The sequence below is a fragment of the Rattus norvegicus genome, chromosome 3 (genome assembly GCF_021556685.1).
Source record: "Rattus norvegicus strain SHRSP/BbbUtx chromosome 3, alternate assembly SHRSP_T2T, whole genome shotgun sequence".
Lineage (NCBI taxonomy): Eukaryota > Metazoa > Chordata > Mammalia > Rodentia > Muridae > Rattus > Rattus norvegicus.
In genome coordinates, this window is record NC_141536.1 from 57523300 (window position 1) to 57537937 (window position 14638).

The 14638-nt window shown below is 45.5% G+C and overlaps 1 protein-coding gene across 10 annotated transcripts in view; it reads right to left on the reverse strand.

The window, feature by feature from the left end:
- Positions 1 to 10781: 10781 nt before the first annotated feature.
- Wipf1 (WAS/WASL interacting protein family, member 1) overlaps positions 10782 to 14638 on the reverse strand; it is a 103349-nt gene continuing 99492 nt past the window's right edge. For 6 of the 10 annotated variants that reach the window (NM_001429723.1, NM_001429724.1, XM_087647014.1 and 3 more), the window contains 1 exon segment: positions 10782 to 13722. In NM_001429723.1, coding sequence (NP_001416652.1) covers positions 13667 to 13722 — 56 coding nt within the window. In that variant the 3' untranslated portion in view covers positions 10782 to 13666. 10 annotated transcript variants of the gene reach the window in all.

Below are 14638 nucleotides of genomic sequence, written 5' to 3' on the forward strand. Positions count from 1 at the left end.
ACATGTGGACAAAACATGGTGTAGATAAATGAACAGATGAAGAGATATATGAGTGAGTGAACAAATAAATAAAATTTAAAAAGAACATTGGAAAAGGAAATGAAAGACAGCCGGTAAGGCTAAATAAATATCACCTTTGTTCATGAGAGAGGACAAGGCGGAGGCTAGGCTGGGTGTGCCAACCAAGAGGACTGTTGGCCGTACTTGAGCTTTAGACTAGCCGACCTTCTAGCAGAATAGAGCTTCACGACTAAAGCTAGTGACTGAGACGGGCCAGGAGGAGGGAGCAAAGGGCCGGACCTTGTGCTCTGTAGGGGATGTTGGCGTGCGAGTTACAGCTCACTGAGCGGTGATAGTGAGTACATTAGAGTTGGAGTGAGTGGTGTTGGTTAGGTGTGTTGGAGTTTGTGTATAGCATTCTTCACACCACCTCCTCCAACGAAACCTCGGCAGAGTGAGGACTTGGAGGAAGACAGGCCAAGAGACAGGTTGACTGCTCAGTGCCAATGCAAGCTGGTCTTCCTGTGGAAGGGACGGTGGAGCAATGATGGAGACCAGTGTATGCTTTTTGGTCTGGAAGTCCCTCCCCCATCCCTCATCTTTCCCTCATCCCCTCCCCTGCCTAAGAAAATTCTCACTTAACAGCAAGTGTTAGGTTGCTGGACTGGCTGGGACCAGGGTTGGGTGGAATGGGTCAAAGGAGTCGTTAGCTTCTGTCTGATAGGGCCACCTAGAGGGGCTGTGAGGTTCCAACAGGGGGAAGGTGCAGAGCTGAGGGAGTTTGGCTAATCAAGGAGTGTTAGGGGACAGTTGCTAGGCAGCAGTGTCTCTGAAGAACCCATTAGATGATTCCACACAGGTAGGGACAGGTTTACTACGTCACAGTGTAGCTCAGGAAGAGAGAAGCTGCTGCTGAAATGGTCAGTTCATTCCGATCTTCCTGCTGGAGCCCCAAATTAACCACCGCCCATGTAGTAGAGGCATAGAGTTGGAGGAAGAGAGGAGTGGGCCCACCTCACTGCCTGGCCTCCCTGTGGCAGGAAGGTCTCGTCTGAGGAAATGGAGGAGTTCCAGCTGAGACGGCGGAGACAGAAAGTAGCTGTAGAATTCTTTTTCTTACTTAAGATGGTGAAGTCATAGGACATTGGAGGGGTTCGTTAAGGAGAAAGGGGAGCACTGTTCCCCTGTTAAGGACTTTGAAAAGAGGCGGTTATGGGCCTGCCTTATTTGAATGGATGGCTTTCTTCTGAGCTGAAAAGCCTATTCACTTCTCTTTGTTCACTCCTCTAAGTCAACACTTCAGTACCACTGAACTTAGAAGGTATGAAGCCCAAGCCAGCATTTGGGACGCTATGTACCCGGAACCGACAGACCAGGGTCTGCTCCCTTCTCCCCGAGTGGTTTAGTGTGTGCTCACAGCAGTGCCAGGGCTGGTCCTTGCTTTAGTTACGAACGCAAGGAGGCGAATGTTAAATACAAAGTACGCAGTTAGCAATGGTTTCATAATTACACCGAGGAGATCTCTTTCTTCTTTCTCTCAGCAGGCAGCACTACTTCTGGTGTGTAAACCAAGTGAAATGCCTTAAAAGTTCTGCCCAGTCCAGCCCGGAGCTGGCAGAGGTGGCTACCTTGAGCTCTTGTTGGCACGTCCTGGCACCCTTTCTCTTTTGGTTGGAATAGTTTCTGTCTATAGGACATTAATGATCCCAAGGCTGCTTTAAGAAGTTTCTCTATTTTACGGGAAGTGATTGAGGACTGCCAATCACGAGGCTGCCAGTCCCTGCTCATGAGCCTAAAGACTGTTCTGATTACGATAATTACATTTTTATGAATATCCTACCTAGAGAGCAACAATTTTACCATGTCAGGCTACACCACACAAAGATGCATCAATTTCATCTGCAATGAAAAATAGAGCCTAATGGCTCAGTTATGTTTATGACAGCCAGCGTCAAGATGCAGCATAAGTACCTCAACAGAAAGAATCCTGATCATTAGTTAACCCCGAGATGATTAAGGGTGAGGGCTTGTCAGCCTTTCTCGTGATTTTTTGCTGTTTTGATTTGATTTTTTAAAAATCCATAATTAACATCTATTAACACCTTGGATCCCACTACCAGCGCCAGGGTATGTGGCATAAAGTGAAAACAACAGCAAAGTGAGGTTAGTAAGAAGTGGGAATAGGACTCATGGTCAGAGAGGAGGGAATAATTATGAGGTATAATTACGTTCTGGGTGCAACGATATCGTGCTGACTGTTTGACTCCTTTAATCAGCTTAGTCAACGGAAATCGTGGACAGTAGTTTAATGCAAATAAAGCTATTTAATTGTTATAGACCTGAGCGTCAGTTAGTCGGGGGTCATCGAAGGTACAGTAGTCAGAGCCAGTGACTCCGGGCAGCATCCAAACGCCTGTTGAAATATAGATTCTCAGGCTCTGCTCAGGAACTCTTGACTCAGAATTTCTAGCAGAGGGTGAAGGATCACAGGACTCTGTCCTAACAGGTTCTCAGGGGGACTCTCCTGTGAGAACCAGTGCCCTACATCTTGTAAGGATTTCTCCCAACTACTGGAAACACTTGGTGAGTGTGGAGGGAATCTATGACATGGGAATTCCCTGCCAATGGCAGGAGCCCATCCCTAGGGAGGAAGCCCTTCTAGCAAGCTGCTTGGAGAGCCTTAAGGTTAGCGCTCTCTTAGGTAGCTTTTCTCTTCTGGTTACATAGCTAAGGTCCCAGGACTTGTGGTTTCTCTCCACTGTCCTTCACACTGGTGAGTCCACCATTGCTGGGGAGGCATGCTTACAATGTCCAAAGACGTCTACCACCCCGATCCCTGGTAATCATCTCGCTTTGGTACCTACCATTCCTTACAGCCATCTTTTTTCTTTCTTTCTCTACACGATCTCCTTTCTGCATAGCCCAGAGTGGCCTGAAACTCATGATTCCCTGTCTCTGTCAAAGTGGCTAAAATTACAATGGCGAACCATGCCAGTTCTGACAGAAAACGTGAACATTTTATCATTCTTGTGTGTACACAATGCACAGGCCTGTGGGGGTGGGGCATGCCCAGCCGCAGTGTGTGTGTGTGTGTAGAGGTCAGCGACAGCTTTCGGGAGTCAGCTCTCTTATTCCACAAGTTCTTCTTATCCTCTGTGGTGGTTTGAATGAGAATGCCCCCCCCCCCAGGCTCATCGATTTAAATACTTAGTCCCTAGTTGGTTTACCTGTTTGGGAAGGACTGGGAGATGTGGCTTCTTTGGAGGGGGTGTGTTACTGAGGTTTCAGTTAGCCTCTCTCTTTCTGACTCGTGGTTGAGCTCTCAGCTGCTGCTCCAACGCCATGCCTGCCTGCTGCCACGCTCCCAACCGGGATGGTCGTGGACCCGCCCTCTGAAACTGTAAGCAAACCCCCAGTTAAATGCTTCCTTCTGTAGGAGTTGCCTTGGTCATGGTGTCTCTTCACAGAGATAGAAAAGTAACTAAGACATGCTCTCAATCATCTTAGCACCTCCGAGAGATAGTTTTGGGGTGAGTACTTTAGGGACAGTGTCATCCTAATGGATCAGCACTTGCAGGCAGTGTGCCATGTAAGCAATGGGCCTGATGAAAAGTGAGGCACTGTGGTGCTTTATTTCAATATATTTCTAAATGGAGTGTTATTTTAAAGGTTCAGGGCAAGGGCAAAGCCCAAAGAACGGTAAGTCTGACACTTGAATGTGTGATGCCTGCCAAGCTTTGCTCCTTGAGTTCTGGAGGCTAGCTTAGTAAACTCTCCCAAAACATCATTATTAGGCAATGCTGACCCTCATTTCTTCAGCTGATATGACTATTATTATTATTATTATTAATATTATTATTATTGAGACAATGCTCAGTAATATGTGTCAAATAAGTTAGGACAATTATGAATAAAATGCCACCAAGCAGTGTGACTGAAGTGGCACAGAGATGCGATACCACCCCTTTGTCATACTGGGGACTGAACTTAGAGTTTAGCACAGGCTAGGCAAACTCTCGACGGCTGAGCCACGTCTCAAGCCTTTTGTGAATTTTTTAAAATTTGGGACAAGGTCTTGCTAGGTTACCCAGGCTGGCCTTGCCTCAGCTTCCCACCCAGTTGGACTCACAGGACTGCTTGTGTACTTGCCACAATGCCTGGCCCGGCCCCATTTTTCTACCCAACCTGAATGCTGTGAGATCTTGCCAGATCATTACTGTAAATCCAGCACCAGACCGGTTTGACCATGAGTTCTAGGTCAGTGTGGGCTACTTAGCCAGTCCCTGTCTCAAAAATACCAATAACCAACTAAGCCACGAGACGGTGACTGGCTTGCCATTTCTCAGTGCTGCTAGCTCTGTCTGTGCAAAACGGGGATGAGTTTCCTCCTTCTGCCGTGGGTTCAGTGAGGTGATGTACGGGGAAAGCCTTTGAAACTGATGGCACTGTCTCAATCTTGTCAGACACGAGCCTGTCTTTTTGCTGTAACCTTACTTCCCCTCAGAATATGTGCAGGGCTGGGTGACTGAAGCACAGAGTTTGCTTCTAACTTTTAAAGAAAGCAATTCCTATCATTTGGTATAGGCCACGTTGTTTTCCAGTCCCAAGGAGAATAAAAGATAAATTCAGGGCTGCAGATTTACGCTATGAACCCTACAAGTGCCCCATAAATATTGGCTGGTCCAAACAAAGAGAGGTACCCAGGAGAGAGCATTAACTCTCTACAGTTCAACTCATCCACAGAGGGTTCCAGACATCCGAAACTGTTCAGTGAAATGGCAGCTGCATTCCAGCAGCTTCTCTGAGGCCGTTTTAAAATGCTGTGGGTCTCTGACAGGTGGAAGCTGAGAAGCACAAGCCTAAAGGCAAGCATTACAGCCGCCTGTGAGGGCAAGGGACAGAGAAGAAGTCAGATCGCATACACTGAGTAGTATGCAGGCAAGCAGGCGAGTCCTGCCTGTGTACAGGGCAGCCTAGGCTGTATATCAAGACCTGGAGGGGAAGCAAAAGGAGGAGAGAGAGGACGAGGATGGGGAGGAGGAGGAGGATGGGGAGGAGGAGGGTGGAGGAGGAGGAAGATGGGGAGGAGGAGGAGGGGGAGGAGGAGGGTGGAGGAGGAGGAAGATGGGGAGGAGGAGAAGGAGGAGGAGGAGGAGCGGGAGGAGGAGGAGGAGTGGGAGGAGGAGGAGGAGTGGGAGGAGGAGGAAGATGGGGAGGAGGAGGAGGGGGAGGAGGAGGGTGGAGGGGGAAGATGGGGAGGAGGAGAAGGAGGAGGAGGGGGAGGGGGAGGAGGAGGAGGAAGAAGAGGAGGAGAAGGAGGAGGGGGAGGGGGAGGAGGAGGAAGAAGAGGAGGAGGAAGAGGAGGAGGAGGAGGAGAAGGAGGAGGAAGAAGAGGAGGAAGAGGAGGGGGAGGAGGGGGAGGAGGAGGAAGAAGAGGAGGAGGGGGAGGGGGAGGAGGAAGAAGAGGAGGAGGGGGGAGGAGGAGGAGGGGGAGGAGGAGGGGGGGAGGAGGAGGAGGGGGAGGAGGAGGAGGGGGAGGAGGAGGAGGGGGAGGAGGAGGAAGAAGGAGAGGAGGAGGAAGAAGAGGAGGAGGAGGGAGCTGTCAATATATCTAAGGTTATAAATGCTGGTGTAGGGCTAGAGTCAGTCCACCCATGGTCCAGTGAGAACAATGTAAAGTTTCCCATTAAGCTGTGCTGTTTAGCTGTACTTCCTGTCTGAATAGCAATATTTTTCCTGAATAGCAGTACTTTTGAGTTTGAATCCTGGATCCACTGGAAGCAATTGTCTTGAGGCAAATTTGGGCCTTGATTTCTCTTTCCTTTTTCTTTGTTTCTTTTTTTTAAAGATTTATTTATTTATTATATGAAAGTACACTGTAGCTGTCTTCATGCATACCAGAAGAGGGCATCGAATCTCTTTACAGATGGTTGTGAGCCATCATGTGGTTGCTGAGAATTGAACTCAGGATCTTTGGAAGAGCAGTCAGTGCCCTTAACCACTGAGCCATCTCTCCAGGCCTCTTTCTTTCTTTCTTTCCTTCTTTCTTTCCTTCTTTCTTTCTTTCTTTCTTTCTTTCTTGTTTTTCTTTTTTTAAAGACATTTTGTTGATTTTGTGTGTGTTGGCGGGGGGGGGGGGGGAGCACATGTGCCAAAGAACATCTGTGGAGGGCTGTGCGGTTAGTATTGTCAACATAACACAAACTAGAGTCACCAAAGAAGAAGGAACTCAGCTGAGGATCTGCCTCCATTGGCATGGTCCGCTGGGATGTCTCTGGGAACTTCTCTCGATTGCTGACCGACGGGGAGACGCAGGCTTGTGGGCAGTGCTGACCCCAGCCAGTTATTCGTGGGCTGCGTAAGAAAGGCAGCTGAGCAAGCCATGGGGAGCAAGCCAGTACTCCTCCAAGGCCTCTCCTTAAGTATCTGCTTCAGCTCTGGGCTGAGTTCCTGCCTTGGCTGCTGCAATGAAGGACTCTGATTGGGATGTGTAGACAAACCCTTTCCTATCCAAGTTGATTTTGGTTATGAGTTTATCACAGCAACAGAAAACAAACTAGAGGATGGGTAGAACACAATTTCTTTCCACCATGTCATTTCCATAGATGAGCCTTGGTGGCAAACACCTTTTTACACTGGCCTCCTCATTAAACGTGTGTGTGTGTGTGTGTGTCTGTGTGTGTGTGTGTGTGTATGTGTATGTGCATGTGTGTGTGCATGTGTGTGCATGTGTGTGTGAGCATGTATGCATGTGTGTGTGTGCATGTGTGTGCGTGTGTGTGTGTGTGTGTGTGTGTGCGTGTGTTCAGACAGGCCATTTGAGTGCCATTACAGAGGTTAGAGTAGGAGATCAGGTATCTTCCTTTACTGCTCTCTCTGCTATTGCTTTGAGACAGGGTCTCTCCCTGAACCAGAAGCTCACTAGTTTGACAAGGTCAACTGGCCACAAGCTCTCAGTATCCATCTGTCTCTGCCTCTCAATGCTGGGGTTATAGGCACACAAATCATGCACGGCTTTTTACGTGAATGATGGGAATTAGAACTCAGATCCTCATGCTTGCACTGCAAGCTCTCTTAACCACTGAGCCATCCTTGATTTTTCTATGTGTAAAGATATAAAGATTAGCAATAATACATACAATAATATTTTGTAGAGACCTAGTTCAAGTTTATAGTATATAACAGTTGATAAACAGTGGCGATGACAGAGAAAAAATAACACACTATTGTTACTTAGGTAAATAAGTTAGGCAGAAATTTGATAGCATAATACCCACTGCCATTACCACTGTGCCCAGTACTCCCTGGCTGCACTGCCTCATTTGGGGACTTCTCCGGCATTTCTTCCAAGAGCAAACCATTAGGGAATAAGCATAAGAGAAAATTCCCCTTTCATGCACATAGTCAACCAAACAGCCCCTGTGCTGATGGTATAGAACATTCCAGAACCAAGAAGTCAAAAGGTTGTACCTACTTGCTGAAATTTTCTTACATGTACAGTTTCTACACACACCCTTGATACTCAGACAAAATCACGTATGCCAGCCTTTTTACTCTCGAGGCTTAATGAATGCCATTCTTTCCCAGTGCTGGATGGCGGTGTACAGATGAGTAAACATATGGAAGCTTCCTGATGGTCCTGGGTCTTCTCCATGGCTTGTTGCTGCTTTGTTCTGGGACTATCAGAAGGGAATACCGCCTTGACTTTTAACTTAAGAAAGTCAGTAAACAGGAAGGGGTGGGGGAGGAGCTCCTGGCTGAAGCCACTGACATCTATGATGTGTATTCCAGGTGTTCCTCGGGTTTCTTATGCTGAAAATTTAAGCTAAGAACAATGAGACTTGTTTCCTCCAAGTACCTCAAAGGTCAACTATATTTCCCTAGAGAGGTCACGTTGTGGTGCTTTTGATTCCAAAGCAGTGTGAGCAGCTCAGTCAGCAAATTATCTTAAGAGTGTTTCTGGTCATGCTGGGAGGTGAGCTCCTGGCTGTCTCCCATCTGTCCGCATCCTCATCACTCCTGGAAACCAGTAACTGAGAGAAGTTTTTAAGACGTTCTTTTAGGCTCAGTTCTGCACCAGAAGGTAAGGAGAATGATAACTAAATGGGGGACTTGGGTGTCATGAGGCTCCCATGACATTTTAAGAAAAGATAACGAAGTCCTGACCAGGTCTGTTGGTGGTGCACACTTCCCAGCACTTGGGAGGCAGAAGCAGGCAGATCTCTGTGAGTTTGAGACCAGTCTGGTCTACATAGTGAGACCTCTCAAAAGAAAACCAAGAAGCCAAACTGTAAACATCTCCTTAGTGAGTGGATTCCTCTTGCAGTATGTGTGTATGTTGGGTCCTTCAAGCTTGAGTTTAAGAAAAATGCACCTGGGTACTGGCAGAAGCAAGATTTTAAGACACAGGGATCTGGGCTGTAATGTTGATGGGTGGAGTCTGAATACTCGCCAGCAAGAGAACCACAGACATCCATGTGTTAAATGTATGTAACGCCCTGACTCTAGTCATGGGAGTAGCAGGTGTTCCATGTAGGGCAGAGCAAGGCCGCAAGAATGACAGGAGAGACAGGACGCTGGTGATATTAAAAACCTAGGGAGTCTCTGGTTATAGTTGGACTATTTGGAGAACTGGGAACCCTTAAGTTTACTTTTCAAATGCATCAAAAGAACACTCTTCCCCCACACCACCAATTAGCCATCAAAAACCTTTCTAAATAGTTTTGGCCTTTTTTTCCTCCAAAATTTATTGTAGGTTAAAAATTAAAAGAGAAAAATTGATGTAATTCATCTACTGAGGTAACAGAAACAAAGGAATCAAATATGTTACTTAACTGGGACGGGAGATGGGCACTGCAGTGTTTATTACTGTAGAGAGCCCCCTGCTGGCTGAGTGCAGTCACACCATACCTGATGGCCTCCACCTGGTATTGGGAGGTCACTTCGCCGATATAGTTAGTGGGTTGTGCTTTTGTTGCCACGAAGCTGGCACACACCCAGTGTTCACTAGAATCTTACTGAATAGATAGATAAATGAGCAAGAAGTTTGAGCAAATGAGGCCAGTTTCGAAATGAATTTTTAATTCCAACCATTCTGTAATTAAATCTTACCAGCCTTCTTGGTGTGGAGAATTCTTCCCTCTCTATAGTCTGTGTATGCTGCAGTACTAGCAAAATGATGTACAGCCAACTGTTACTGAGGACCAAGTACAAGCTGTTTTGCCTGATGTTTGTGTGTGTGTATTGTTGTACACTGTACACTGGACGAAGGGAGTTCGGAATGCTTTAATAACCCATCCATGGCCTTGGAGAGGAAGTGCCTGAGTCAATATCCAAACCTGTGTGTGTGTGTGTGTGTGTGTGTGTGTGTGGTGTGTGCATGCATGTGCATTTGTATATGGTGTCTGTGTGTGTGTGTGTGTGTGTGTATGGTGTGTGCATGCATGTGCGTTTGTATATGGTGTCTGTGTACGTGTGTGTGTGTGTGTGTGTGTGTGTGTGTGTGTGTGTGTGTGTGTACAGAGCATACCGACTCTGTGGCCTCTTCATTGGCTTTCCTTTGCAACAAATTTGAGACCCACGGAACAGGGCGAGGGCAGGGAGGATTTTCACCACTGCACTATGTGTCTGCATGTTCGTAGCATGCCATTTGATGGATGTTAAATTGCCCCTCTGAGAGATGACAATGACTGGACTGAAGGACTTTGGGGGCAGCCTCAACGGCTACCTGTGGTGCCGTGGAAGATTATCATCACTTTCCACTCTGAAGTATTCCACTGCAGACGTGAGTTTTATGGCTGCTCTATCTAGACGCTTCTTTTTGGCTTTTAATTTCTGTGAGTTCAAATTGAACCTAACTGACTGGGTAACATAAGAGTGATGGTTCAAAGTTCTTTCTACAGGACCTGGGTCGCCTAGAGACAGACCTCAGGGCATGACTGTCAAGTGTCTAGATAGTTTTAATTAAGGTGGGAAGATCTACCCTAGCTGTAGGCAGCACCATTCCAAGGTCTGGGGTTCCCAGACTGAATAGGAAGGAGAAAGCAAGCTGAGAACCGGTATTGGCTCTCTCTGCTTCCAGACTGCAGATGCCATGTGTCCAGCCTGCAGTGCCTCCCGTGCTGCGATGGACCGCACGCATCCTCAAACCGCGAGTCTAGAGCTTGCAGTGCTGATGGGCTTGTTTCCCTGTTAGTGCTTGCTTCCTGTAAAACCACACCACAAATCCCTTTTCTAGCTGACTGCCTTCCAGGAAATTTGGGATCACTGCATAAGTAATTGCCTCCTGCTGCACACGGCTAGTAGTAACTGTTTATTCTCTTGCTCTAGTAAGGCAGCAGAGTGCTTCACCTTGTCTAACACATGTCGATGCTGTTAGACGATTCCTCACTGTGTACGCACAGTACAGGGCTAGAGGAATGACTGAACAAAAGGATGAGGCCAGGTCTTCTCACGTGCTCAGCTGTTGCGCTGTGCCCAGGTGTGTGCACGCAGGATACATGTGCACGGCAGATGATCTGCAACGCTCTCAGGATACCTGAGCTCCCAAAGGCTTTCCCAGATCTGTTTGTGTCCGCATCTCCCTCTTCCAGCATTCATTTTACTAAGATGCTGTCTCAGAAAACAAACATGGAGGGACCCTGAGGTGTGAATAATGAATATTTACGTACTTAAGAGGATTTTTTTTTTGTTTGTCATCACTACCACAGTATAAAACAGGAGGCAGACATTCACTTTTTTGTTTATATTTACACAGACAAGAAAGCCACAAGTCGACGCCGTATCGTTCTGCTTTTTATTTATTGTCTGGCTAACTTACAAACATGCAGGTGTCTATGGTAGATTCTACCCCACCATTTAACTACTCTGATGACACAGATGCCCGTGTCTGTTTATACAGTTCAGTGGCATGAAAAATTTCCTCTACAGCTCCTGCCTATGAACAGGGAAAATTAATTTCATACCAAAACTTTGAGAAGGTTTCAATAACCACCCTGTTTCTGGTACTAAAATAACAAAGTTGATATTACAAATTAAAATATAAAGGCCTAACAGTTTTTACAAATATGCAGCTAATCCCCCTACTTAAGACATAAAAAGTTGATTCTTTTCAGATCACAAGTAAGGCACCATTGGGTTAAACATTTTCTCAGCTTTCAGTAAATAAAATGCATAGTGAATAGACACAGAACACTGAATTTTAATACTGCAATATATTTCCATATAAAATGATTTGCAAATGTTAAAATACTGCATTGCATCTTAAATACACATAACTGGAAATATTATGGGAAAAAACATACATGTAAGCTTTGATTTCGGGGAAGAAAATAAGTCTTTTTTTTTTTTTTTTTTGCAGTCTGCCATAGGTTAAGATAAACACAGAACTTCTCCAGAGTTTTAAATGCAATTGGGTCACTGACTTCCAAAGATAGGATGTAGGTGTATTAATGAAACATTCTTTGCAAAATACTCTCCAAACCCTTTTTATTATGAATGGCAACTTTGAGCTGTGACCCCGTTCCTGACTTAGGAATGCACCTGAAAAACTGAGATTTACCCAGGACTTGTTTCAATTTTCACGATTCCTTAAAAAATTCAGACCCACAATTTTTGAGTCTGACCTTTCACTGCCATACACAGCACAAGGAAGGACCAATTCTATTTCCAGTAAAGTGGGTCACTGAGTGTCTATCAAAAAGATGTTGATTCTAGTGAATATCAGATCAAAGAATTTGAAATACATTTAAAAATGTTAGAAATAAAAAAATTGTCAAGCTTGTTGAACCTTTTATTTCTTTGTTTTCATGAAAGGCAGACAAATGGTGGAGGAGAAGAAAGGAAAGTTACTCTCTAAAGAACTAGGTCCAGAGCTTTGGCAAGGAAAGTTATAAAAATACAATATATTCAAATCAATCACTTTATAATTTATTAGACGTTTCATCTATTAGAACTCCTACGTTATGCTTTTATATAAATGAAACAATCATTCTATAAATAGGAATGTCTTTCCATTTTTCTTTGGATTGATTTTTTTTTTTGTTGTCATTAGCATCTCCCAGCAACACGTGAGCAATACACTGGACCCAAAATACAAAGCTCAGGTAGATACACATGTGGCCATGTGCTTTAAAAGACAACAGTAACATTAAACACGACGATACAAAACATCAAAGTGGAAATCATTTTCCAACTCTACAGCTAGATTTCAAAGTCCCAGTAAAACATTGTAAACAAAATTCTATGTATATAAAAGGCATGCCTGACGCTTTTCACGGTCGGTCCTTTAGCGGAACTTACTTGCACAGATCCAAAACGATTCTCCCAAGAAATCCAAAACCAGTGCTTTCCGGGTTCTACTGGTAAGCTCCTTAATCTACTTGACCCAGTTGGTTGTGTAGAATTCTGCCCATCATCAAAGCTGTCCCCTTCTCCCATAATTCTGATTTGATACATTCTCTGACTTTCTTCTCCTATCTTGCCCTCCTAGCTTTTCCTGACCTGAGGAAGAAGTTTTCTCTGGAGTGGAGGACTGAAGAACCACAGAAGATCTGCAAGGCCAGTGACCAGTGAGTGCACAAGCCAGCTGGTTCTGAGCCAGGAAGAGCCCACACTACACGTTTCCCTTTCTCTTGCAGTGGATTTATTCCATGCTATGGTAAACTGGACTAGATACATTTCTGACTAGATAATGATACTCTGAAGAAACACCTGTACATACATATTAAGGAAAAAGGCAAAATAAGGGTCAAAAAGCTAAGGTCTCACTGTCTGCCTAACATTGTATCAAGTTATGACTTGGTCTTGGGACATCTCTTGAATTGCTAAAATTCAATTTGCCTTTTTAGGCACAAGCTTTCCGTACTAGCTCCTGTCTTCCAGACCGGCTGACTGTGAGGTGCTTAAGCACGTGTAGACACTTGAAATCTGTCCATATGCTTGTTCTAAATACAGAATGGTTACTGGAGTGAGAGGACTTAGTACCAAAAATGTGAATACCTCATTAATAATCCAGGTGGAAGTGACATTTCAGATGCACAGAGCTAAGTAAAATGGAATTCTTTTCATCTGTTTCCTTTTACCCTTATAAACATGGCTGCTGGTCATTTTAAGACTGGGTATGGGGCTCACATTAGGTTTCTGTTAGACAGCTCTGCCCTGGAGCCTACCTCAGACTGCCAAAGATTGAACATCCTGCAACCACAGGGCTTCACGTAGGGCTTGCTCAGCAACTTGCTTGGGCGGTCTGTGGTTCGTTCGGAACCAGACCGGAGGCCAAGTAAGCAAGAAAGGCATAGAGAAAACCAGCTCTCGGGATTTAACAGCTACTGCCTGTAGCAAAAAAGCAGTGAATGCCTGACCTCGTGGGGCTGAAAGCTGGGATACGATTCTTCTCTGCCTCCTTATAACAAAAGCCTATCGATCCCAGCAGCCGACCCTGGCAGGCTGCGGCTGACACAAGCAATAGCTCAGGAATATATACAACATAAACAGGCCCTTCTTTCCCGATCCCCAGCCCCACATGCAGGGATCCCCTCCTCAGCTTCCGTTCCTCCCTCCTCCTCTCTCTGAGGGGGGCAAAGAAAGAGGGCGGGGCGAGTGCAGTTCTCAAACAGCAACAATAGAGGCAGCTTTGGAGGTTTGGGTAGAGCGGAGCAGGCAGAGATCACCTCGGGATGGGAGGAAGGGGTGGGGCGCCCCTTTCTCTTCTGTTGGATCCACCTTGATGGAGAAAGCAGATGAAAAGTAATTTTGGTTAGAAGCTTGGGTTTACTGTGGAAAGTTGGCTGCAAAGGTGCTCACTGTTTTACCCAGAGCTTGAGGCTGGGAGTAGGGAAGCACCAAGTGATGTGAGAAGATGGTGGGTGCTGGCTACTGAGTACTTCCTCACAGTTATATAAGTCAGCCATTAGTCATGTAGTCTGGCTGTCATCTGATATACCACAAGTAGCCAGCGAGATGAGAGGTGGCTCTGCACAATGCTGCAAAGAGGGAGCACAGCTCAAGGTTGTCTGAGAGGCTGAGGCATAGAAAAGAGCAGAATAAAATGGGTTATCTGATAAAGCTTCATTTTCACTAAATGATTTACTGTTAAAATCAATTTTAGGTTTCTTTTCAGTACATTCTAGAAACACTGAAAAAGAATCTGTAAAGATAGTGGATTAGGCGATGAAGAATGGCCAACTTAAAAACCATTTTAAATGCCTATTCTCTTTCAGGGTCTCTGTCACACAAGGAAGCTGTGAGAGTGAGCAGGCCATTGCCCTGGTCCTCAAGTCATGCACTGGAGTTGTAAAGAAAGAGGGATAGAGAAGGAATGTGTTTAGCTATGTCATTAAAAATCTCGAGGGCAAGGGAAGGTGGCTCTGTTATTGATTTAAACATCTAACTGATACTTAAATTCTATAAATGAGGGAAAGTATTTAAGAGTGTAAGCAAACAGCTTCTTCAAGTGGATTTGTTCCCGTTCCTCTAACAGAAGGTTGTGCCCTATTGATGAACACGTACACCCATTCATTCACAAAACAGTCAAAGGCATCTGTTTCATGTGAGGGCTTATTTCCATCCAAAACTTCGACCACCAACACAATAGTTTCCTTATAGTTACAACTCTGGGCATGCACTGTCTATAAACACA